Source organism: Pleurodeles waltl, chromosome 10, assembly GCF_031143425.1.
Source record: "Pleurodeles waltl isolate 20211129_DDA chromosome 10, aPleWal1.hap1.20221129, whole genome shotgun sequence".
NCBI lineage: Eukaryota > Metazoa > Chordata > Amphibia > Caudata > Salamandridae > Pleurodeles > Pleurodeles waltl.
In genome coordinates, this window is record NC_090449.1 from 859,398,373 (window position 1) to 859,422,244 (window position 23,872).

A 23,872-nucleotide genomic window follows, 5' to 3' on the forward strand; every position below is an offset into this window, starting at 1 on the left:
CTTGTGCTAAGTGACATGGAAAAGGTAGCTGTAAAGAAAGACGTTGGTTGAGTTTCCACACCATAGGCACACTGCACCTTGGTTAGAACATAAAACATTGTCATACTACTTGTATTTTTGGTCTAACCTTGCATTTTACTCCTCCATTTTGCACTTGCTAGCGCAGATGTTTTAATTAGAAATTATTAATGAGTGTTTATGTATTTTGAATAATGAGTTTATGCAGAAAATGAATAACGTAGAAAAATAATGCACGCATTTGTAAATGGGACCTCAAAGAATGGCCACCGGTGTTCACGAAATGTACTAATTAATGATTAATACTTATGAAATATCAAATATGTACTAGATGAATACAATATTTCATATTGAGGGTTATGAAGTACGCTTTAGCTGTATTAATTGTAGGCCTTAACTTAGCGAGTGTCTTGGCCAAGTTTGCCAGGTCTAATGCAGAAGCTGTATTTCTTAGCGTTGAATAACAATGCTGACAGAGTGAATTAAACTGTGAAATGTCCATTGTCTTGGTAAAAGTGCTTAACAGAAGCTTTTCGTGAGAACAGACTGCTAGGAGATGATGTTCTTGCAAAAGTAAAATTTTATGTGTAATGTGGGTGAGACTGACTTTTCCAGGACAAGAACAATGAAGATACTGACTGGAGCTGAAGAAGCAACAATATTGTTACCTGACAAGCCAGGTGATGAGAACATCGTAAAGTGGACCAATCAACTGCATGTGAATAGTGAAATATTAGAATTCGTAGATTTGGTATAGAAATATTATTGGGTAAAGTATGACCATACAATTAACTGACCAATAGGGAATTAGGGGATAGTTTTGGTGACTTTGATATAACAACGACACAGAGGTAAGAGACTTCAGACTTGAGAGGAGAAGACGACACTTTAGGAGAGAGATGCAGATTTTGAGAGACTTATACAGATCTAGAGAGACTTGAGAGAAGAACTCTAAGAGAGATTCAAGATTCATACCGACATTGGGCTCATATTCTCTCAGAGCCTGATGCTTTGCTGATCGACTGATGACCTTAGGACGAAGACTGATTCTGCTTTGCTGACCCATACCGAGGATAGGTATATAATGATAAACTGTGACTGTTATGCGTCTTATTCTTTTTCTTTCTAGGTACCAACTGCACTGTTTTGATAGATCCCTAGCTAGATGTTTTCCAAATTTGTGTTTCTAAAATTGTTTTGCATGAAGCCCAACATGCTGATGCTAATCTGATGTTAGTTAAGGGCCCTCACAAACAACTGACAATTACAGGGACTAATGATTGATGAATTACCTTGCTGAATTCCATGTATGTTATATCTTTGTCGCAGCTGACTCTGCCATTGATATGCACTGTAGCTCTAGAATGTGTTGAGGTTCAAGCTTTGATTAGGTTGCGTTTGTTCCGCTGGTTTGGACGACCAATATTGTTTTTATATTTGTTTCATTTGATATTGAGATTAATCTACATGACCTTAGCATTGTTAATATAGGAAAATAAACTTACTAAACTTTTACTAAAGGTGTGGTTATTCATGGCTGAAAGGTCATGGTGCGTGACAATTACTGACTCCATTGATTATTGATTTTATTGATTACTAATGATTGTTGATTTTCGGATATTGGTTATTGATTATGTATTGGAACTATGGTAAGAACTTCTTAATTGCGAGTCAAAAGGTTCATCAACCTATTTGCGTCCCCTTGCAAGTATAGGTTATTAAGGTCTGATGCGCTAACACACTAAGTTTTACGGATCAGGTGGTCGAACTTGACATGCTGCAGTAATGCTGACACATTGGAGCTGTTTTTGCACCTCATCTCCTTTCTATTTCTGCACTAAGTGAAAGCAAGCTTAGCTTACTTTTTTAACTGTATTGCAGTATTAAGGCATTTATTACAATGTAATACCTTATTATTTTGAAGATTTTATTTAATTATACAATAATACAATTTATGTTACTTTTGCTGAATTCATTTTTGTTGGCCTTAGGACTTAATGCTAACCAGTGCTAATGTGCTTGTGCTCACTCCACAAACATGGTTTGATTGGTATATACCTAATTGAGATAGTTAATTTACATGTAAGCCCCTAGTCAAGTGCATTACATGAGTCCAGGGCCTGTACATTAAATGCTACTAGTGGGCCTACAGCTCTGATTTTCCCACCCACCATACATAGCCCCTTAAACATGTCCCAGGTCTGCCACTGCAGCCTGAATGCAATGTCCCTCTGCTATCTTGACTTGGCATTTAAAACCCTTTTGCAAAGCCTTAAACTTCCCTTTTATTACAAATGTCACACCTAAGGTAAGCCAAACATAGCCCTTGGGGCAGGGTGCTATGTAATTAAAAGGTAGGACATGTACTTTCAAGTTTTACATGTCTTAGTAGTAAAAAACTCCCCAACTCTTTTTTCACTACTGTGAGGCCTACCCCTCCCATAGGATAACATTGGGGATTCCATATTACATTTAATAGGATGCAATTCCTAACTGAGAGGGGGTAGATCTGTCAAGTTTAGTACCCATAGAATTTTAATGATAAATCCTCTTTAATGGTAAAGACAGATTTATTGTTACAATTTTGAAAATGACACTTTTACAAAGTTGGCCCTTTCCTGCTCTTAGCCTTGTGTGCCTACAGCCTCTCTCTGATCACCTGTCTGCGTGGTTGACAGTTGGGCTTTGTGCATTCCTTCCTGACAGCCACGCACAATGGGAGCTTAGGTGTGACTTGGTGGGCCATGATGGGCCATCCTGAAAGGACGGGAGGGAGGTTATGGCCACAGCCTCGCTTTTGAATAGGCTGTGTTCTGTCCTCAAAGGGTTGCATACCCTCCTGTAGTGAGTCAGGTCAGGAAGGGGGACCTCCATGCACTTCAAAAGGCACCACTGGGAATAAGAACTTGACCTGAGGCCCTACCACCTTAGTGTACTTCTGGACCTGTGGATACCCTACCAGGAAGAAGGACTGCTGTGCTGATACAAATACTGCCACTCTGCTGGACTACCTCTCTGGAGGAACTGCTGCCTGGCTGTGCTGGCCTGCCTTCCTTGCCTGGGTGAGGAGGACTGTGTTGGACCTGGCTTTTTGAGAGGGTCATCCCCAAACTTTTTGCCTCCTTCCTCCTATTTTTTCTGACCGGTTGTTGTTGGCTTTTGAGCTCTGGGCACTTTACCACTGCTAACCAGCGCTAAAGTGCATATGCTCTCTGTGTAAATTGTACTGTTGATTGGTTTATCCATGATTGGCTATTTGATTTACTTGTAAGACCCTAGTAGAGTGCACTATATGTGCCTAGGTCCTGTAGATTAAATGCTACTAGTGGGCCTGCAGCACTGGTTGTGCCACCCACTTAAGTAGCCCCTTCACCTTGTCTTAGGCCTGCCATTGCAAGGCCTGTGTGTGCAGTTTCACTGCCACTTCGACTTGGCATTTAAAAGTACTTGCCAAGCCTAAAACTCCCCTTTTTCTACATTTAAGTCACCCCTAATGTGTGCCCTAGGTAACACCTAGAGCAGGGTGCGGTGTGGGTAAAAGGCAGGACATGTACCTGTGTAGTTTATATGTCCTGGTAGTGTAAAACTCCTAAATTCGTTTTTACACTACTGTGAGGCCTGCTCCCTTCATAGGCTAACATTGGGGCTGCCCTCATACATGGTTGAAGTAGCAGCTGCTGATCTGAAAGGAGCAGGAAGGTCTTATTTAGTATGGCCAGAATGGAAATACAAAATCCTGCTGACTGGTGAAGTCGGATTTAATATTACTATTCTAGAAATGCCACTTTTAGAGAGTGAGCATTTCTTTGCACTTAAATCTTTCTGTGCCTTACAATCCACGTCTGGCTAGGTTTAGTTGACATCTCCTTGTGCATTCACTCAGATACACCCCAAACACAGGGTACTCAGCCTCACTTGCATACATCTGCATTTTGAATGGGTCTTCCTGGGCTGGGAGGGTGGAGGGCCTGCCCTCACACAAAGGACTGCCACACACCCTACTAGGACCCTGGCAGACAGGATTGAACTGAAAGGGAACCTGGTGCACTTCTTAGCCACTCTTTGAAGTCACCCCCACTTCAAAGGCACATTTTAGTATAATACAGGGCCTCTGCCCTACCACATCAGACACTTGCTGGAGAAGAAACCTGAACCAGAATCTACATCCTGCCAAGAAGAACTGCCTGGCTGCTCAAAGGACTCACCTGTCTGCTTTCTATAGAGGACTGCTGCCTTGCTGTTGGCCTGCTGCCTTGCTGAACTCTTGTCTGGCTGTAAAAGTGCTCTCCAAGGGCTTGGATAGAGCTTGCCTCCTGTTCCCTGAAGTCTCAGGACCAAAAAGACTTCTATTTTTCATTTGGACTCCACGTGCGCCAAACATTTTGACACACAGCTTGTTCCGCGGTGAAAAATTCACTGCACGCCGATCCAGAAAGACGCCGCTTGACGCAACGCCCGCGGTGCGACCGGAACTTTGACGCACGGCCTCGCATGGACAACGCCGCCCGACTTCCAGAGAGGAAATCGACGCGAGGCCTGCAGTGAGAAAGAAAATTCTACGCACAGCCTCCCGGAACGACGCGCAGCCGGATAACAAGCTGAGGAATCCACGCACAGACCCTGGGACATCTGATAATCCCGCGATCCATAGAAGGAGACGGTCCGTGTGCCGGAAAACGACGCACGTCTTCCCTGAGTGAAAAATAACTACGCAAGTCCGTGTGTGAAGCGGCGTAACCGACGCACACACCATTCTTCCACGCATCTCCTCTTCTGCGGCCCTCTGAGGAGATTTTCCACTCCAAACCAGGTACTTTGTGCTCGAAAGAGACTTTGTTTACTTTTTAAAGACACTTCATATCACTTTTTAGTGATATCTTTACACATGCATATTGCATCTTTGATCGTTTTGACCTGCAAATATCCAGATAAATATTATATATTTTTCTAAACACTGTGTGGTGTATTTTTGTGGTGCTATATTGTGTTATTGTATGATTTATTGCACAAACACTTTACACATTGCCTTCTATGTTAAGCCTCCCAGAGGGTGGGCACAGGATAATTTGGATTGTGTGTGACTTACCCTGACTAGAGTGAGGGTTCTTGCTTGGACAGGGGGTAAACCTGACTGCCAACCAAAAACCCCATTTCTAACAGACAGGACATGCATCTCCCCAACCCAGAACCGATAGTGACTCCAAGAGGCAGCTAACTGGTCTTCTGATCTGAAGTCTCAGGGACACAAAAGACTTCCAACCAACCCAACTGGAGTCTGCCAGCTGTGAGCCTGTCTAGCAAAGTGGTGCCACCAAAGTCCTGGCCCCTTGGAGGTAGATCTTCAGGTGCTGCTCCAGCAGAACCAATGCATCTCCGCTGTTGTGTGGACAGAACTGGCACACCCCTCCTGTTGCATGGATGAAAACGGTGCATCGTTTTCAGAATCAGCACTGCAGTGTTTCCCTCGGTACAAGGTTCCTGCTTCCCCATCTGACATCGTGAACGCTGAACTCTGCATCGTAACTACCGTGCTCATCGGAATCAGAGCATCGCCTTGACGTGGCTGGCACCTTAACTCCATCACTCCTAGGCTCCGATGCATCACCACTAGTGCATGGGGAACTTGGACGCATCTCCTCGACTGCGTGGGGAAATTCAACACATCTCCTCATGGTGTGGTTCGGAACCAGTGCAACGCACCCTTACAAGGATTTTAAGGTACTTTGGTTCAGCGGGCCCAACTGGGTCTCTATAGCTGGCCTATGCTCCATCGTGGTCACCCTGAACTTTTGACTTAGTCCTGGGCCGGCGCAACCAGATAGCTCTGATTGGCACTTTTTGCTTATAAGCACTTTTCTACAGTGTCTGCCTTACAAAAGCTTAACTCAAGTTCAACTCATTGGGTTTTTGTTGTTTTGGTCTTGTTTTAATTATTCAATTAAGCTCTCTTTTTTAACCAGATGTAGGATCTTTTTGTGTGTTGTTTTCACTGTTTTATTGTTTGAAGCACTGCACAAATGCTTTACAAATTTCCTCTTAAGTTAACCCTGCCTAGTCTGTGCCAAGCTACCAGACGGTGAGCACAAGTTAATTTAGGGTGGGTTTGTGTCTTACCATGACTAGGATTGTGATTCCTGCTTGCTCAGGACGCACACCTCTGCCAACCAGAAACCCAATTTCTTTTTTTTGTCTTTTTCAGCCAATCTTTTTATTGGTAAATTTTGCAACAATTCTCCCACTTTTATAAGATCACAATCAGACAATCACATGACAATTTGCAGAATTTTCTTTTTTTTTTATTGGCGAGTAACGTTTGTGCATTGTACCTTATAGAACAAAAACGGGAAAGAGAACCCCAAAATGGTACAAGTGCTACGTGTGCATGACAATTCCCCCCTTAATGTTCAGGAGAATCCTGAATTCGATCCCATCTCTCCAGCCTAAACCCCAGCAGTCCTTGAGACCAGCTCCAGTGTGCCTTAGGATATAGCATGCTAACAGTAATTTCCCATGCATTCGTCCAACCCCTCCATCACGAGGGGCAGGAGTCTGCGTACTCTCAGCCCTTCTTGGTTTCTATTCTTCAAAGCCTTCAAGTTTGGCCCTTTGCCTCCCCATTTTCCTTATCCTCCTCTGTCATGCGCCCCTGCGAGACTGCATTCACAGTCCCCTGCCTCTGTGCTCCACTGTCACTTCCCCCACCCAATTCCCTCAGTAGAGTTTTCAATAAACCAGCCCATGACTCCAATTCAGTCTGCAGTTTGTCATCCTGCCTGTTAAGTTTCATGTGTGCTTTCTACGCATTTGCTCACTCTGTTACATCCTTCATTAACAGGTCAAGCGAAGTGGGGCCTAATATCCAACCACCCGATAGATACCCTTTGTTTAGCCAGCACCAGTAGAAGCTGCATAAACTTCCATGTCATCTTTTCCCCCTTGGGCCTACTGGCAATTCCCAGCATACACTTTCTGGGTAACACCTTAAACAGAAACCAATTTCTAACAGGGTTTCTCAGCAATAATCACACACTGCATTGTTTGAAAAGCAGTGATAATCACTTCTTGATGTCTAGACTTGGGATCTGCCCATCTCATCCATTTTAAAGAGTTGGAATAGAGAGGGTTCAGTTTTCCAAATAGAAACAATGACCCGTTTTTTAAATTATAATTTTCCTTCATTAAATCATTTTTTTTATTTTCTTAACACAAATATGCAAAACATTAGCTCACTGTAGGGATGTAAGAACAAACAAGAGGCTCTAGAGGATATCAACAGATAAAATCCATAGAACACATTTGATTAGCCGATCAATCAAACCCCAGTTCCTAGTTGTGATCGTACTTTTCAGTACATAACACAATTCAATGTATTTAGGACAGTCGTGTATCCGCTGGAAACAGGTTTCCCACATATAGCATCCATTCAGCTATGTCTTCATGCAACTTGTCATCCAGTCTTCTACGTTTATGTACAGCGTTTGCCTCGTCTCCTCCAACAGCACGTGCTCAGTAAAGGTTTTAATTTGAGACATTGCTGATGTTGCTTGAAGGTTTTCTCTTAATCATATGGAACTAATCTTAGGGGAGCAGAGTTGTGGTGCCTTCGAAACCAAAATCCAAATAGGGTTAAGGTTTAAATGAATCTTCTTCATTTCAATGGGACTCTACAAACTATGAGGATGTGCTCGTGGTAAATCACGTTCAATGCAGAAAAAATGGCATACATACTCTATGGCCCTATGTGTAAAAGCATTTTCCCATCCAGACAGAATGGGTAAAACCCTTTGATAGATCCGGTTCTCATGTTTAATTTTACGTTGATATGCCATCATCTGCTACCCTTAGGTTTTAGGGGAACAAGACCCAACACATCCCTCTCAAAGGTATCAAAACAATTCTGGACCTTTATTCAGTTTTGCACTCTTCCTGCTGTCCTGCTTCCTGAGTAAGGTGGACACATCATTAAGTATAACACAATTGCTCTTTAAATAGTACAATAAATACACACATTGCCCCTCTTCTTATGCTTGCTGGGTTGGGGGAAGCGATACAGTAGAAAGGTATCTCTGATGCCATGGCTGGGGTGGGCACTCTCTGCTCTCCTTGTGGTGCTGCAGAGGTCGGGTGGGTGCAGGCTGCTCTCCTGCGGCACCCACAGAGTGGTTCCTCCAGGAATTATCAGTTCTGAAGACACAAGGCTACATTTAATGGCTTGACGTGGGATCTACCAGGAGTTAATGCTCTCGGTGGGATACTACAATTCACAATGACGGCCATTCCATTAACGACTGTTTCATAGTCAGACAATAATCAGAAACTAGTTGTGACAAACTAATAGGCAGAAACTAGCGGTGACAAACATTCAAAAATCTATGACAACGCCCAATGCTGTATCCAGCTGAAGACTGTGGTAGCTACTGAAATTACATTACAAAAATGAACTGCTATTAATTTCCGAGTCGACCATCAACCAATGGTAATGAATTCAGTTACCAAGGCAACACATTCATCTGCAATTTCGATCCCACAGAAGAGAATTACAGCACATTGTTCAGTGGTGACACATCCTTTATCGAGTTACCCTTAGAAAGTAGTTACGAAAGACAACGCAGGGTCAACCGTACTTACACCTGCACCGTTGCCAATTTCTAATCAGATTGAATCATTAGGTGCTTCCCTTCCATTTCATTACAGTTTCTATGATTAACAGATGGGGTGACTCCTCCCGAGCCCCACCGGGTCATTAGGCACGGTTTCAAATCCTGGACTTTTGTGTAATGTTCCAGTACACTCTGGGCGGTATAGTCTTGTTTTCCGCCGCTTAAACTAATCATACCAACATTCCTGAAATTAATGGTTTGTAGGTGAAAAGTTCAGGACTGGAAACAATGTCTGAAATGAGGGAGTGATGTGGTCACATCTCTGTACGTTCACGCAAACCAATATTGCTCCGTATGCATTTATTACTACGAAACTGAGATACGTTAATATAGCTCAGTGTTTTGAAAGGAGCTTGATTGAGCCCATGGCACACTTCCCACTTTTCTAATTGACCATGCGGGTCTCTCATGGTCCTCATCTCATCAATGCCCTCAAAAACGAAATCCTTATTACTATTATTGCTGTTGAACCTTGGTGTCAGTTGCAGGGAAATAATCGAATGACAAAAGACGTAGCTCCCACATCTGTGAACTCTCTCTGCAACTCTGGGCTCTATATATGCATTTATTGATTAGTGAGAGAGCAGGAAGTTCGCCCTATGTCAGTACGTATATGTATGCACTAGTGAGAGGGAGCAGTTAGGCTGGTCTGTCTCTGCAGTCCTTCTGAGCCAAGCTCTGGAAACATTTCAAGACCGGGCCAGGGAATGGACTGTCACTTGTCCAGAGACAGGAGCAGTAATGCACATGTCCACCTGCCACCAACACCAGAGCTACCCCTAGCTGAGGAAACCCATTCTTCACTCAGTTCAAGTATTCCTCATCATTCACGGATAGCAGAACTACTTACCTGCAACAGTTTCTGCACAGCTATCCCTCACTTACCAAAGATAGCAGAGCCACCCCTTTCCTTTGGAAAATCAGTCCCTTACCCTGTGGCTCATATCCTTCTCAGGGAAGACAGCAAATCTATTCCTCAGTCAAAGCAGAAATTCATCTCACCCATCACAGATTGCATATTTATCCTGCATTGGTTAGTGATTGCAGAACTATGCCTTGCTCCACGGAGTTATCACTGGAAACGTGTACATCTGTCAAGGTAACCAATTCTGTTTACCAGAAAACAGAGAACCAGGAGACCCTGGAGAATGAGAACTTCAGAAATGAGTCTGATGAAGAAAGAGAACCTCAAAGCCACATCTTCTGGGTCATTGAAAACAAGGGTGTAGGCAGACATGGTTGCAGGGGAATCTGGAACAAAAGGATTTTCCCAGCATAGTGCCTTTAGGCTGGGAAACAATATACAAGATAGTTTCTGAGAAAAGCAACTATGTAAAATGGGGAAGACCTGCTACAGTTTAATCTAAATAAAATCCCTCTCTCTCTCTCTCCCTTTCTCCGTGGCACGTTGCCATTAGAACCTGGCTAAGGAGAAACATTGTACTAAAAAGACGCCAACCAGGTAGGTCATTTGAAAGACCACAAGACCCATTGTCCCTGTGTGAGATTGCCATAGCCACACAGATTAAGTGGGTGACATCAAGACCTCAGCCTTCGTTGCATATCACCATGTAAGGTCAACCCACTACAGACTAGAAGTTCACAAGGAGTTAGACTATACATAATGCTCCCAGTTTTCCATTTTTATGTTTTCTTCTGCACAATTCTCCCTTCTGTCAATTGTGTGTACAAGGCCATTATCTATAAAGACTGACAGGTAAGGAAGTTAAAAAACAGAAAACAATTTCTAATGAAGCTTAAATAACTGCAAGAGTACAGCTGTTAGGGTTGCTCTACAATGAAAATGATTTCAGTTGACTATACTGTACTGTAAATGGCTAAAACTCATTGGACATGAGTAAACATTTGCAGGTTAAGTAGACATGGAGATATACCTATTGCATCTTCGTTTTCTTTTACACCAAGTACAAAATAAATATAGATAAATACAGATCGAATGAGTAAAAATTAGAAATATGGACAGAGACCGGAATGTAAAAAAAATAAATACCATAAAACCAGGAGCCCCAACAGTAAAATTGCAAAAAATAACACCACTCTTGTTTACTAAATAGTGTGTGAGGATAACCGTTAAGGACTAAGAAAAACCCAGTGGAGAACTTTTGCTCTCTATATCACAACTGCAGACAGATACCTGCAATAAGCACCATGAGACAAAGTGACTAACAGTGTACACTATACAATTATATAGTAACATAACAAAACAATTTATGTGTCTGTCCACTGACTCCAGCATAGGTGTCTTTGTGAACTCAAACCTCATCTCCATGCAGGTTTCCTGTCAATAATTTCCATACCTCTGTCCACCCTTATATATCCACATTTCCTCAGCAGACCCAACAAGGCTGACGTCATTAACTTGCCTTAAAAACTTCCAACTGTTGAAATGTTCCCCTGGTTTGGGTCCCATAGTTCACAATTCCTCCTAAATTCTAATCCATCTCAATAGGCACTCATTTTGTAATACACTGAGTAATTGAATAATATATTCTTTCATCATATTGGCATTGTGCTTTCATATGGATGAAAGCTACACCTAGTCATTACATTCATAATCTGACTATTAGTATTACAGAACCATCAATATCTATGGGAGATTGTCCTGAAATTAAGCTAGAGGACACCAACATGATATTTTCATTCCTCAGTGGATGCTTTAGCTTACCCTTTCAATTCAAATGGGCCAGTAGGCAATTGATTTACTTGAACATAAAGAGATCGGATAACTGGCATCCTGTGACTCGTACTAGAAACACTTAAATGTGTTAAACACAGTGGTGAAGGACCACTCTTCACACAAATATTGAGGTGGTGGTGATGAATGGTGTTGATCTACAGAATTTTGACCCCCTCAACAGTTTGTCCCCTTGACCACCAGAACTTCTAGCAGAGGTGGATCTACTTCACAATGGAGCATAAACTATATATAATGTTCTACCATTTCTGGTGGGTAATGCCCATTGGTGGCAGTTACTTTGAATACAGTAGTGGAGCACACAGAACTGGAAAATATATTCCTAGAAGCCATTTTCTATTTTGATTGCAATTTGTATACTGGGCGGGAGGGTAGTTGCAAAGCTCACTGTGTGGAAGTGTGCAGTGGGGGGAGTTAGATGGGGGTTATCTTTGTCTTTTTTTGAATTGTTAGTCATGGGATCAGACCTGTATATCAGTGTATAAGTGATATACTTGGGGATTAGTCAGATCAAATGAGATAGCATTGCACATGGTACACTAGAGCCCATGTCCTAGAACGTGAATGGTCTGAGAGAAAAGATTAAGGGGGTTATTCTAACTTTGGAGGAGTGTTAATCCGTCCCAAAAGTGACGGTAAAGTGACGGATATACCACCAGCCGTATTACGAGTTCCATAGGATATAATGGACTCGTAATACGGCTGGTGGTAAATCCGTCACTTTTCCGTCACTTTTGGGACGGATTAACACCTCCTCCAAAGTTAGAATAACCCCCTAAGTTGGGAATCAATTCTCAGTTCCTCAAGTGACATGAACAGGATTTGTTATTTTAGAAAGCACACCGTTTGGGAAACATAAGTCACTTCATGCATAGGGGATAAATATTCATTATTGATCCATACTGGGTTTTTCAAAGTGAAGGAGAGGAGTACTAATATAATCAAGAATGACCCCTGTTTCTGGTGTAAAGGAGATGGGTGGACCTGAATGGTTGCTTTGCAACAATGAAGCTTCATGGAGATTGTTTGCAAAACTAGGTGCTCTCATCACTTATTCCTCTTACACAGTACATATGAATGACATTGGCTTTAATGTTGACATGAATGTCGAGTTTCATACATGCAGTGTTGGGGCGAGGTGAGGTACGGAAACCATCTAAATAGCAAGGTTTACTGCAGATTTGGATCTCATAAATGTGAGAAGGGCAGTACATGGTAATGAGAGAATTCGTGTTTCATTCGTGCGCACACAAACTCTCACCTCGATTATTTTTTCTGCCATGCACTGATGACATGTTGGTTTGGGGTGCATAATTTTTGGCTAAAGAAATCGGTTCATCTGCTGCAACTACATGTGGGTAGACATGGAGGGAGAGGGAACAGGTATAGAAAATAAAATGCCTGGAAGCTAGGAGATCTGGAAAATGCTATTTAGCAACAGACTGTCACTTCACGTTATTTCCGTGAAAGTGAGGCACAGATGGCTCCAATTAGTACACTCAAGAGGGTATTTAGACCGTCCTCAGGGGTAAAGCAATCTGTAGAATGACCTTAGAGGACTGAAGAGTATACAGTAGATTAGTGATCTAGGGACAGAGTTCTTGAATGGGAAAACAAGCAACTGGTCTCTCCGGACAAATAGAGGGGCTTGAAATAGGAACACTGGTGGGAGAGTGAGGTTGCAACTCACACAGCCAATGGTCACTATGTCTGGTTCAAAAGAAGACATTGAAAAAGGCTGCAAAATTGATAGCGTTGATGAGTAAGCAGGGGACTGGGCTAGTCAAAAATGTAAATGAAGAGGTACAATGGCTGAAGGGGTTGCAAGGACCTTTGCAGATTAAGGGTGCTGCATTTGACCATGCTAAGTGAACATTCGTCCCTCACGGAATGCTTCCTCGGTGATTGCAGAGTCACCAGTATGTCAGAATGCAACAGAGTTACACTGGATCTTAATGATTGGTTTGGTGGGCAGAATGTGGCAGAGTACAAACAAATGGAATAGATCTTATCCCTCAAGATCAGGAGAAACACGTGTCATGGATTCCCCTCTGGAGGCACCTTCTTGTCCTACTTCTGTAATGCCGCGGACTACCAAGGCGTCTCTTTTGCGGGCAGCGGTCAGGCTGGCATTTTGGGTCTTGGGACGCTGGAACCGCAGCGACCCACCTTTTATTATCAGCCTGAATTTTCATGCTGCAATGTGATCCAGAAGTCTCATTTCTAGCTCCGGTTCGCGCATTGGGAATTGGCAGTCTACTTGACCTGCCCCCCACAATTTACCTACTCAGTTCTTTTTCCTTCCTCTTCTGCTTTGTCTTCTTTCTTCTTGGGTCACCATATTTTCTTCTGTCGTGGTTGGCTTCCCAGCATGCATTGTGTCTTTTCTTCCCATTCATTTCTATGTAGCCATTCCCAATTCATGATGGTGTCATTCATTTTCCGGTTTTGTCACTTCCTGTTTTATGGTATATAAGCACTGCAGTTCCTTCTTTCTTTGCGTTGAAACACTTCCGTCTTGGTGGTGATCCTCGCTCCTGTTTTCTACGTGCCCCTGCTTCTTCCTTGCAGTTTTGACCTCTATTTTTTACGTTTTGTTGTTTTTTCCCCTCTTTTTCAGGAGTTCCTCTGATAGAGGTTTTTTCCCATTACTTGGGTTTTTCCTCTGGGACTCCTTCTGGAGGGTACGGTCTGCCTTGGCGTTCTTTTCAGTCAGCAGCTCCGTGGCTACTAGAAGGGGTCGCCCATATCTTGGCCAGTCCAGCACCAGTAAGAAACCAGGCGTCTCTCCAAGTACTGCAGCCTACGGCAGTAAGAGACGTGCAGGCAGTGAAACTTCATGTAGGACTCACATTTATTGGTGTGACCTGGTGGAATCCATCCTAACATTGGGCCTGATTAAAGGTTTGGAAGACAGGTTACTCTTTTACAAATGTGACAGATGTGTCGTCCACCTTATTACAAGTGTGTTACATTCTACAGCACTTGTTATCATGTGAACAGGCTATCTGTGACGGAATAATTCATCCGCCAACCTCTAATTCGAGCACATTGTCTTCATCAAACCTGATCTGGGATCAATGAAGCTCTAAAAAACGTAACAGAAGGCTGGTATTTCCATTAGGCTAAACTTTATCACCAGGACGACTTAGTGCACTGATGACACGGCTTGCCCATTAACCCTAATGTCACTAAAAAGACCTATTGAGATACTCCTAATGCTTTCTAGACTTCCACAATTCTCCTAACGACCTAGGCCTTGATCACAAGGGTGTCAATAATTCCATTTTGGGTGAAAACGTTTGTATTGCTGTTATTGTTCCACCCATGTATTTTTTTCTGTGGGTATTCCGTAACAGACAAAAATATTGACACATGGTTAATGAAATGCACAAAGCAAAAACAACAAGTGATGGACGGAATGCTGAACATTGTCAAACACTCACCCCCAGTCATAGATCTGGGTTTAATCCATCGTTCTTTTGCTCACCATGCCACCCCAGTTTGGACCCAGCCATATGCAAATCAGTCTTGACCCTGTTCCTCATGGGAACAGTCCAGACCGAACTGCCAAGCCAGGTCCTCACTGGACCGGAAACAAGCATCCTGGGACCAGTTTCGGGGTTTCACCCCTCATCAGCCAGGCTAGCTTGAATCCAGTGGCATGGGAAGCACGGGACCCACGTCTGGGCATACCCTTCCCACTTAGGGTGACAAAGCAAAAACAACAAGTGATGGACGGAATGCTGAACATTGTCAAACACTCACCCCCAGTCATAGATCTGGGTTTAATCCATCGTTCTTTTGCTCACCATGCCACCCCAGTTTGGACCCAGCCATATGCAAATCAGTCTTGACCCTGTTCCTCATGGGAACAGTCCAGACCGAACTGCCAAGAAACAAGCATCCTGGGACCGGTTTCGGGGTTTCACCCCTCATCAGCCAGGCTAGCTTGAATCCAGTGGCATGGGAAGCACGGGACCCACGTCTGGGCATACCCTTCCCACTTAGGGTGACAAAGCAAAAACAACAAGTGATGGACGGAATGCTGAACATTGTCAAACACTCACCCCCAGTCATAGATCTGGGTTTAATCCATCGTTCTTTTGCTCACCATGCCACCCCAGTTTGGACCCAGCCATATGCAAATCAGTCTTAACCCTGTTCCTCATGGGAACAGTCCAGACCGAACTGCCAAGCCAGGTCCTCACTGGACCGGAAACAAGCATCCTGGGACCGGTTTCGGGGTTTCACCCCTCATCAGCCAGGCTAGCTTGAATCCAGTGGCATGGGAAGCACGGGACCCACGTCTGGGCATACTCTTCCCACTTAGGGTAATGAAATGCACGACTGTGACTCTCGGTTAACTTGCTGAGAATGGTCCGATCATGAACAGGTCAGGCATGTATATAATTTTACAGGTGTGAGGAGCTGCCAGCTCTGCCATTTTCCTACTTGTATTTGAGAGTCACTGCTCTTCGTAGGGCACACGCATTGTGAAATCACTGGACTTGCTGCAGCTGGATACTTTGCTGTTGTCGCTATATTTTTGTATTGTCTTTAAGAACTCCAAGGCGAGCATTATTTTTTAGTAAGTGCTAGATGAGGGGGTTTTATAGCACAAAGCCCGTCCTGTCACAAAGCCAAAAGCAGATACCTCTGTAATTCAGTCATGTTGCATATATAAGACAATTATAATAGACAGTTATAATATTTTTTTTAAATGCTACATAGAACAATAAAACCAATGCAGTTCGGTATTTGAAACAGCTTAGTTACCATCACGCCGCAGGTTGTGGCCATCATTCTTTGCTTCACTGTCCTGGGAATGGCTGGGGCCAAGCGAGGATTGAGAAAGACTCAGGTCTCCTGATAATTGATCCAGACTTGGCAATCTTTTCCTGAAAACATAAAATTCATATGTTAGCATTATTTGGTTGTTCTCAGTTTGTAAGCATCCGATGTAGCCACTGTTAGAGCCTCTCTATCTATACGTATAAATAAATGCCTGCCAGGTTTCATTGGCACATAGTTTTACTAGTGAATTCCAACTATCCATTGGTAAGATATCGTGCTTCGAATCTTCAACCTGCAAGTAGGTTCTGCTGATGCGGAGTAAGTTTTTCTTTTATAAAGATATCCTGAAATTGCAATTAATCCTCATATGATGGAACACTAGGCAAGTACTACGTTCCTTGGAGTCTTGCCTAAGTCACAATCCAGAAAAGAGTCGACAAACAACCCCGGTTACCTTTGGTGCCACCCATCCATGGGGTGTCTCCTAACATAGGTCATGTGTTACAGATTCGTTATTAGGGTTAAATATGTAGACTCGCCACACCCACGTGCAACACATTTAGTGGTTGGCACCATGGTACTCATCCGAGCTCCTGGCATACGGACCCTGCTCCTAAGGCCCATAAGTGCCCAACTCCCTCTCCGTTTTAAACAGGAGTCGTGAGGACTGATCTGACCAAAGGCTGCTCCACATGCTAAACAGCATCCCTTTGAGTCAATATCTTTCTGTAATGTAATAGTTTTATTTTTGCATATGCTTTGACGCTAGACTCACAGTCCTCTTTTGTTAGAGCAATTCAAGCAATCACCTGGTGCAGCACAGTACTGATAATTAAAATAACTACTTTTCGCAACTTTTTGTATTGTGCAGTATACATTTTGGGACTAAAAATGATGCCACAAATAATGAAATTCTGCAATCGCTTTAATGTGACAACAAACGTCTCCTATTTTAATATCGCGGTCTATGACTAAATGCTTTGCCTGTGGCAAACATTTCTCTACAGTTGTGAGCTTGAACTATGACCTTCCTGGCTCAAACAAACAACGTCAGAAGGACGGGTAGTCCGGCAGATTGCTGCGGCGTCTCAAATTATTTCGGATATAGTCAATTTCTTCAGATCAGTGCTACATTGTACAACAAACAAGGGCACTGCAACGCTACAGATAATGTGTCCCTGTACCCTTGTATTCCTGTTACGTTTTGAAGGTTTTTGTGCAATTGAAAAGTCCCTCACCCTTTTCCCCCCCACCATCAGTGTTTAATCCAGGATCCAAGGTTAGTCAGGTGGGGGTTGGTGGGTGAGATCAGCTCAGATGTAGGCTGCTCTCTTACACTGGAGGCAAGTTTGGTTGTTCTTTTTCAAACAGGAACAGCACCTGATCAGGCCGCGAGCATTTAGTAGAATCTGATTTGAAAACGTCTACCTACTAAAATGAAATGCATTTCAGGTGCTAAAGGCACCCTGGATCTCATACTGCATGCTCCAGTCAAAGAGAGCGAAGGCTCAGGAAGAGGTCTCCTTTAAGTCCAGAGGCCGCAGCCTCACCCTCAGCAGAGTTAACAGGCACGAGGCCACGAGCAGCGAACATCCCCTTTGTCTCCAAGATGGGAAAATGGAACCTTAAAAAGTTTTCCAAGTTGGGTACTTAAGTCATGACAGAACTGCAACATGCCGTGCCAAAGAACGAAGTGGGGGCAATGCACTGGAGTATGGAATGAATTTAGAGAATGAAGCCTCGGGATTCTTTTAAACACGGCCTTAAGAACAATGTCAGAACTGAAGATTTAGTGCCCAGGAACGTGGGGGACACATGGCATTAGTGTGGTTGGTAAGAAAAAGAAAGACACCAGTAGCCTTTCTATTAGAAATGATGTATGGTATTTTTCTATTGGATTATAAATGCTGTCAGCGTATTAAGCAATTGAGTAGTGCAGGTACATTAGGCAATGGATGATGCAGGGAAACCAGCAACAAAAGAAGTGTTGGACCCTTTCAATCAATGCTTCCTACACACACTTACATCTTCAGGAGGATGCTATGTGAGTGGACAGAGCTGGAGGCTGTGTAGATTTCTTAATGGTCCCAGATTAAGCATCGGGGTTGTTGGCTCTCACAGTGCTCCACTCATAAAAATTAGTGTCAAGCATTCCACGCACTGAATGATTGGCTTTTAAACTCTCAAAGGTAATTCTTAAGGCCAAGCATGCGATTTTTAACCTTTAAAAAAGCCTGAAAAACTTCCCAAACAAACTGTTCAGCATCATCACTGCGTTTACAGGTCTGTTACCCTTCACTTGCAATACAAATGTTCATTTGTGCTTTTCCGGGACTAAAGGCTACTCCCACTTCTGCTAAGTGTTCAGGTTGCATGTCATCTAAACTAGGACAAGGACTGATGATCCACCATGACGGATTATTGTGCCACACTCATTCTGACTCACATCAGTTTGTTGATATTTACTCACTATTTAGAGTTTAAACTCCCCCGATTTAAGGAAGGACCTGGACTCATTGCATACTTTGTTAGTTGCTAGGGTCGCGTCCTGCGGGAACGGTTTGCATCAGATATCTTGGTTTGTCCTGGAGCTAATCTTATGCTAACGAGGATTAACAAAACCAACTAGTTTGGCTTTTGTAAAGTGACTACCATGAAGAGAAAACGTCTCCTTTTTTGGGCACGTAAAATGGCTTGTTTGACGTGTCCTTCAAGAAAAAGAAATAACATTTGATGTAATTTCCGACACTTAGTTATCGTGTACGTGGTTTTATGCATAGTGTGCGGGCAGTTTCCTCTACAAACTATAGCATAATTGAGGGATCATTATTTGATGAAGTGAGGTGACAGCTGGATGGTAATCAGAGAGATCCTATGAAAATAATCTGCATGGATTATTCTTGTTTTAATAATTGTGTTCACTTCCTCTGTATTTATGGCTGCCAAGGGGATTACTTCATTAGAAAAGAAATGGCCATTGAAAGGTGGAGCCATCAATGATATATGCTCAAACGCATCGATGGATAAACTGATGTGCAGATAGAAATAATGGATATGTTGATGGACGAATGGATGCATGAATAAATGCATGGATGAATGTGCAGTTAGGTGGAAGGATATGCAAATGCATCGATGCAAAGGGACTTTGTTCCATAGACCGCTAGATAGATATGCAGATGGATGCACAGATGGAGGGATGGATGTGGAAATGGATATATGAATGAATGTTTGAATAAACTGATAGATGTGCTGTGGGCAAACTGATATAGGGATGAGGATGAATGTATGGAAATTAATAGGTGTCAGGAGGTAGAAAAATAAGTGCATGTTTGTGGTGGATTAATGGGTAAATGTATGGGTTAAGCAGATTACCATAAATGGGCGAATTTATATCTAACCTTCTCTCGTAACATTTAACCGTCTCGTTCTCTTTTTGCCCAACATAATATCAAGCGTCCCTTTCAGTGAGCAGAGATAACAGACACAAACTTCTCCAAGATAAGCCCAGCTATGCTTTTCTGGGATATTGAAGGTGTGCCAGGGGCTACAATGCCAGTATCTATGTAAACTCTTTGTGCACCATGACTCCTGAAGACCCACTCCAGGATCAGAGGAGTCTGTGAAGCACTTGCACAATAACAGAGCAGTTCCTGAAACTAAAGTATGTCTTTTGTGTTCACCATTTCCAAAGTGACGATACGCAATGGAGATGACAATTACCGCTCAGTGTATTGGGGATTTGAGCCATGGCAAACAGGGCAATGTTCTGGGAGCAGCTTAATATAATGCACAACTGCTTCAATAGGTAATCTATATACTCAACATGCGCTTATCTGTATTATTATGTGTGAGTTTTTCTTAAATCAATTGTAGTGAGTGGCTATGTATCCATGTAGATGAAAGCCAACCGTATATTTAGTGGAATTACATTTTTTTATTTGTCATAAGAAGGGAATGTGTATCTTTCTTAAATGCACTCAATATATTCACTAATGATAATTGTACTCATTTAGAATTTATCTGAAATCTAACAGTGGTTTACTTTGTAACCAAGCCAGAGTTGCACATGTTGCATTTCCATAAAATGTCTTGCCAGCACCTTGTTTGTTTTTCTTCTCTGCAGGTATGTTATCACTGGCCTCCTTACATCAGACTGGGTTTATTGTATTAGATTACTAGACTACTGAAATATTAATTAGAAGTTGGCCTCGGATATGGAGGCTGAGCTAGTGGGAGAGATCCTACTGGACCCGACAGACCACATTAATGTTACATCCAAAGTCACCCAGAAGGCTACTCCTTTGTTTGAGAGCTGGGAAACTAGGTCTACCTGCTCTCAGGGAACATTTTATTCAGATTGGCTTGTTTGGTGATAACTGATTGGGAGGAGCTTTCTAGAATCTTTTCTTGCTTTAACTGTGTAATTGTTAGAAGAGTAGAGCAGAACCTGTCCTGACTGCTACGAGAAGGCTGATTTTCCCTACCGAGATTAGTGAGCTTGATGTTTGAGCACTCATACTTTACTCTTAAATGCTGGGTTCATCTGATGATGACACCTTCCCCATAACATTTCCAATTCTTGATTTCGATACTCTATTTAGAATAGAGAAGTTCCTTTATGAGACCTGCTTGGTAGATATTTTGATTGTTGTATGTAATTACATTTTACACATTCTTTCTGATTACATACACATTTGGATTGCATGATCCTATAAGCCTGTACTCATACCATGTCTTTTCAGTTTTGCTGACAGTTTTAACTTGTAACTTTAACTAAAGTTAGTCAATAAAACTTTTAAGGTTTGAAAACCATCCTCTCTGATATTGTGGAGCCATTTTGGTTTTCACTGTACTTGAAAAGCCTTGCTGATGTTAGCTCTGTTCTTACACTTCAAGTCGACAATCAAAGGTCCATACAACCAATGGGGAACTCTTTGATGATGCCTATAGTTTCTGCACTGTTACACATTATTGTAAGAATGAAATGATTTAGGGTGCTAAGAGATTTGGTGAGAGGTGATGTGATATTCCTTACCCAAGAGGGCAAGGAAGCTCCACCAGAAGGTAAGCAAGGTCATTATAGGAACCTAAATGTCTGACTTCACACATGTATTTGGCTTAAACAACGGCACAAGATCACTGATAAAGGAGGGTCATTGCAGTTTCCTAGATATGGTACCTTTAATATAAATATATTAGACATTTTGATACGAGTGTTGTATGAATCGAAACCCCAACCCAGACCAGCACAATAGGAAGCCTTGAATGCTTGGGAGTATGCTGCCCATGGAAAGACAAAGGAAAAATACCAGAATAGGGTGAAAAAGGTAGTTCATAGGTGGGTGGATGCTAAATGTTATGCGGAACAGCAGATGTGGAGAAGGGATAGCATTGAGGGAGCAAGGCTGTATCTGGTACTGACAAATGAAAGAACTAAGAAGAGAGCTCAAGAAGAGAAAGATGAAGAAGCACAGATAAGCGACTCTAGTGATGATTTCCTGGAGGACTTTCTGTCTTCTCGACAACCACATTAGAACATTGTCAGAGCCTGCTGGAGATGGCAGTACGACTGGTAGTGGTAATGGTGCTACTGCACCCGCTGACCAAGATGTCTCTCAGACAAGAGGACCTGCCCAGATATCAAATCAAAAATATTTTTTTTATAGAGCGCGCTACTCACCCGTGAGGGTCTCAAGGTGCTTGGTGGTGGTGGGGGGGGGGGGGGGACAGGAGGGTCACTGTTCAAACAGCCATGTTTTGAGTTTTTTTCTGTGGAGCAGGAGGTCTTTGGTTTTGCGGAGGTGGGTGGGAAGGAAGTTCCAGGTTTTGGGGGCGAGGTAGAAGAAGGACCTGCCTCCTGTGGTGGTGCGTTGGATGCGGGGGGACTGTGGCTAGGGCGAGGTTGGCTGATCGTAGGTTGCGGATGGGAATGTGAAAGTTCACTCTTTCGTTGAGGTATGTCGGGCCGGTATTGTGGAGGGATTTGTGTGCGTGGATGAGGATCTTGAATGTGATTCTCTTGTTAATGGGGAGCCAGTGAAGGGTTTTGAGGTGTGGTGAGATTCTTTTGTGGCGGGGGAGGCCAAGGACGAGGCGCGTGGCTGTGTTCTGGATTCTCTGGAGTTTGCACTTGAGTTTGAGTGTGGTGCCAGTGTAGAGGGCGTTACCATAGTCTAGTCTGCTGCTGATGAGTGCATGGGTGACTGTCTTCCTGGTCTCTGGGGGAATCCATTTGAAGGATTTTTTTTTTTTAGAGTGCGGAGTGTGAGGAAGCAGGAGGAGGTAAGAGCATTGATTTGCTGTGTCATGGAGAGGGAGGGGTCCAGGATGATGCAGAGGTTGCGTGTGTGGTTTGCGGGGGTGGGTGCGGGTCCTAGGGCGGTGGGCCACCAGGAGTCGTACCATATGGTTTTGTTGGGGCCGAAGATGATGATCTCGGTTTTGTTGGAGTTAAGCTTTAGGTGGTTAGTTGTCATCCAGTTGGCGGTGTCGAGGAGAGCTGCGTGTAGGTTGGTTTTGGTGGTGGTGGGGTTGCGGGTGAGGGAGACGATGAGTTGGGTGTCATCTGCATAGGAGAGGATAGTGATTCCGTGTGATCGGAAGATGTTGGCTAGGGGGATCATGTAAATGTTGAAGAGTGTGGGGCTGAGAGAGGACCATTGGGGGACTCCGCAGATGATCTTGGTGGTGGTGGAGTGGAAAGATGGGAGGCGGACTCTCTGGGTCCGGTCAGTGAGGAAGGAGGTGAGCCAGTCTAAGGCTTTGTGGCGAATTCCTATGTTGTGGAGGCGTGTGCGGAGTGTGTGGTGGCAGACAGTGTCAAAGGCTGCGGAGAGGTCTAGAAGGATGAGTGCGACGGTCTCGCCTTTGGTCCTAATGTCGTCAGTGCATGCGATGAGGGCGGTTTCCGTGCTGTGGTTCTTGCGTAACCCGGATTGTGAGGGGTCAAGAGTGTTGTTTTCTTTGAGGTAGTGGGATAGGCGGGTGTTGACTAGTTTCTCAGCGACCTTGGCGGGGAAGGGGTCGAGGGAGATGGGGCAAAAGTTGGAGAGGATCTCTGGGCCGGCTTTGGTTTTTGGAGATTTCTGCATGCTTCCAGGGCTCTGGGTAGGTGGCGGCATCGAAGGAGGAGTTGATTATGTCGCGGAGTATGGGAGCGATGGTTGGGCTGGCTTTGTTGTAGATGCGATGTGGGCAGGGGTCGGAGGGGGATCCGGAGTGGATAGTGTTCATGTTTTTTTTGGTTTCTTTGTGTGTGGAGGGGGGCCCAGGTGGTGAGTGTGGTGGGGGGGTCATGAGTGGGGGTTGAGTTGGGTCAGTGAGGGGTGTGTGTGGTGGGTGTATGTGGTATGAAGCTGTTGTGGATGTCCAGGATTTTGTGGTGGAAGTGGTTGGTGAGGGCGTCACATAGGGGCTGTATGTATGAAGGGTCTATGTTGCTGGCTTTGGGTTTGGCTAGTTCAGGGCTTGGTCGCCCCACTCACTGCTGCCGCTCCTGCCTGCCTTTGCCGCCTCCTGCCTGCAGATTCCTTCGCTCGCTCGCTGCTCCTGGGATTTCCCGCCGCTGCCTCCCTGCGGCCCCGCCCCCCTGTGATTCCATTCGCCGGACCGCTCCCGCCACCCAGCTGCTCCTCCCTCCCGGCTCCTTACTTAAGGGGACCGTAGGGGACCACAGAGTGTG

The 23,872-nt window shown here is 43.8% G+C and overlaps 1 protein-coding gene across 1 annotated transcript in view; it reads right to left on the reverse strand.

Annotated features, from left to right (window-relative positions):
* The window catches only part of RUNDC3B (RUN domain containing 3B), a 781,529-nt gene that overhangs the window by 55,759 nt on the left and 701,898 nt on the right, over positions 1-23,872 (reverse strand). Inside the window, exon 10 of the mRNA XM_069211571.1 lies at positions 16,174-16,295. Within this exon, the coding sequence (XP_069067672.1) occupies positions 16,174-16,295 (122 nt within the window). The remainder of the gene's footprint in view (positions 1-16,173; positions 16,296-23,872) is intronic.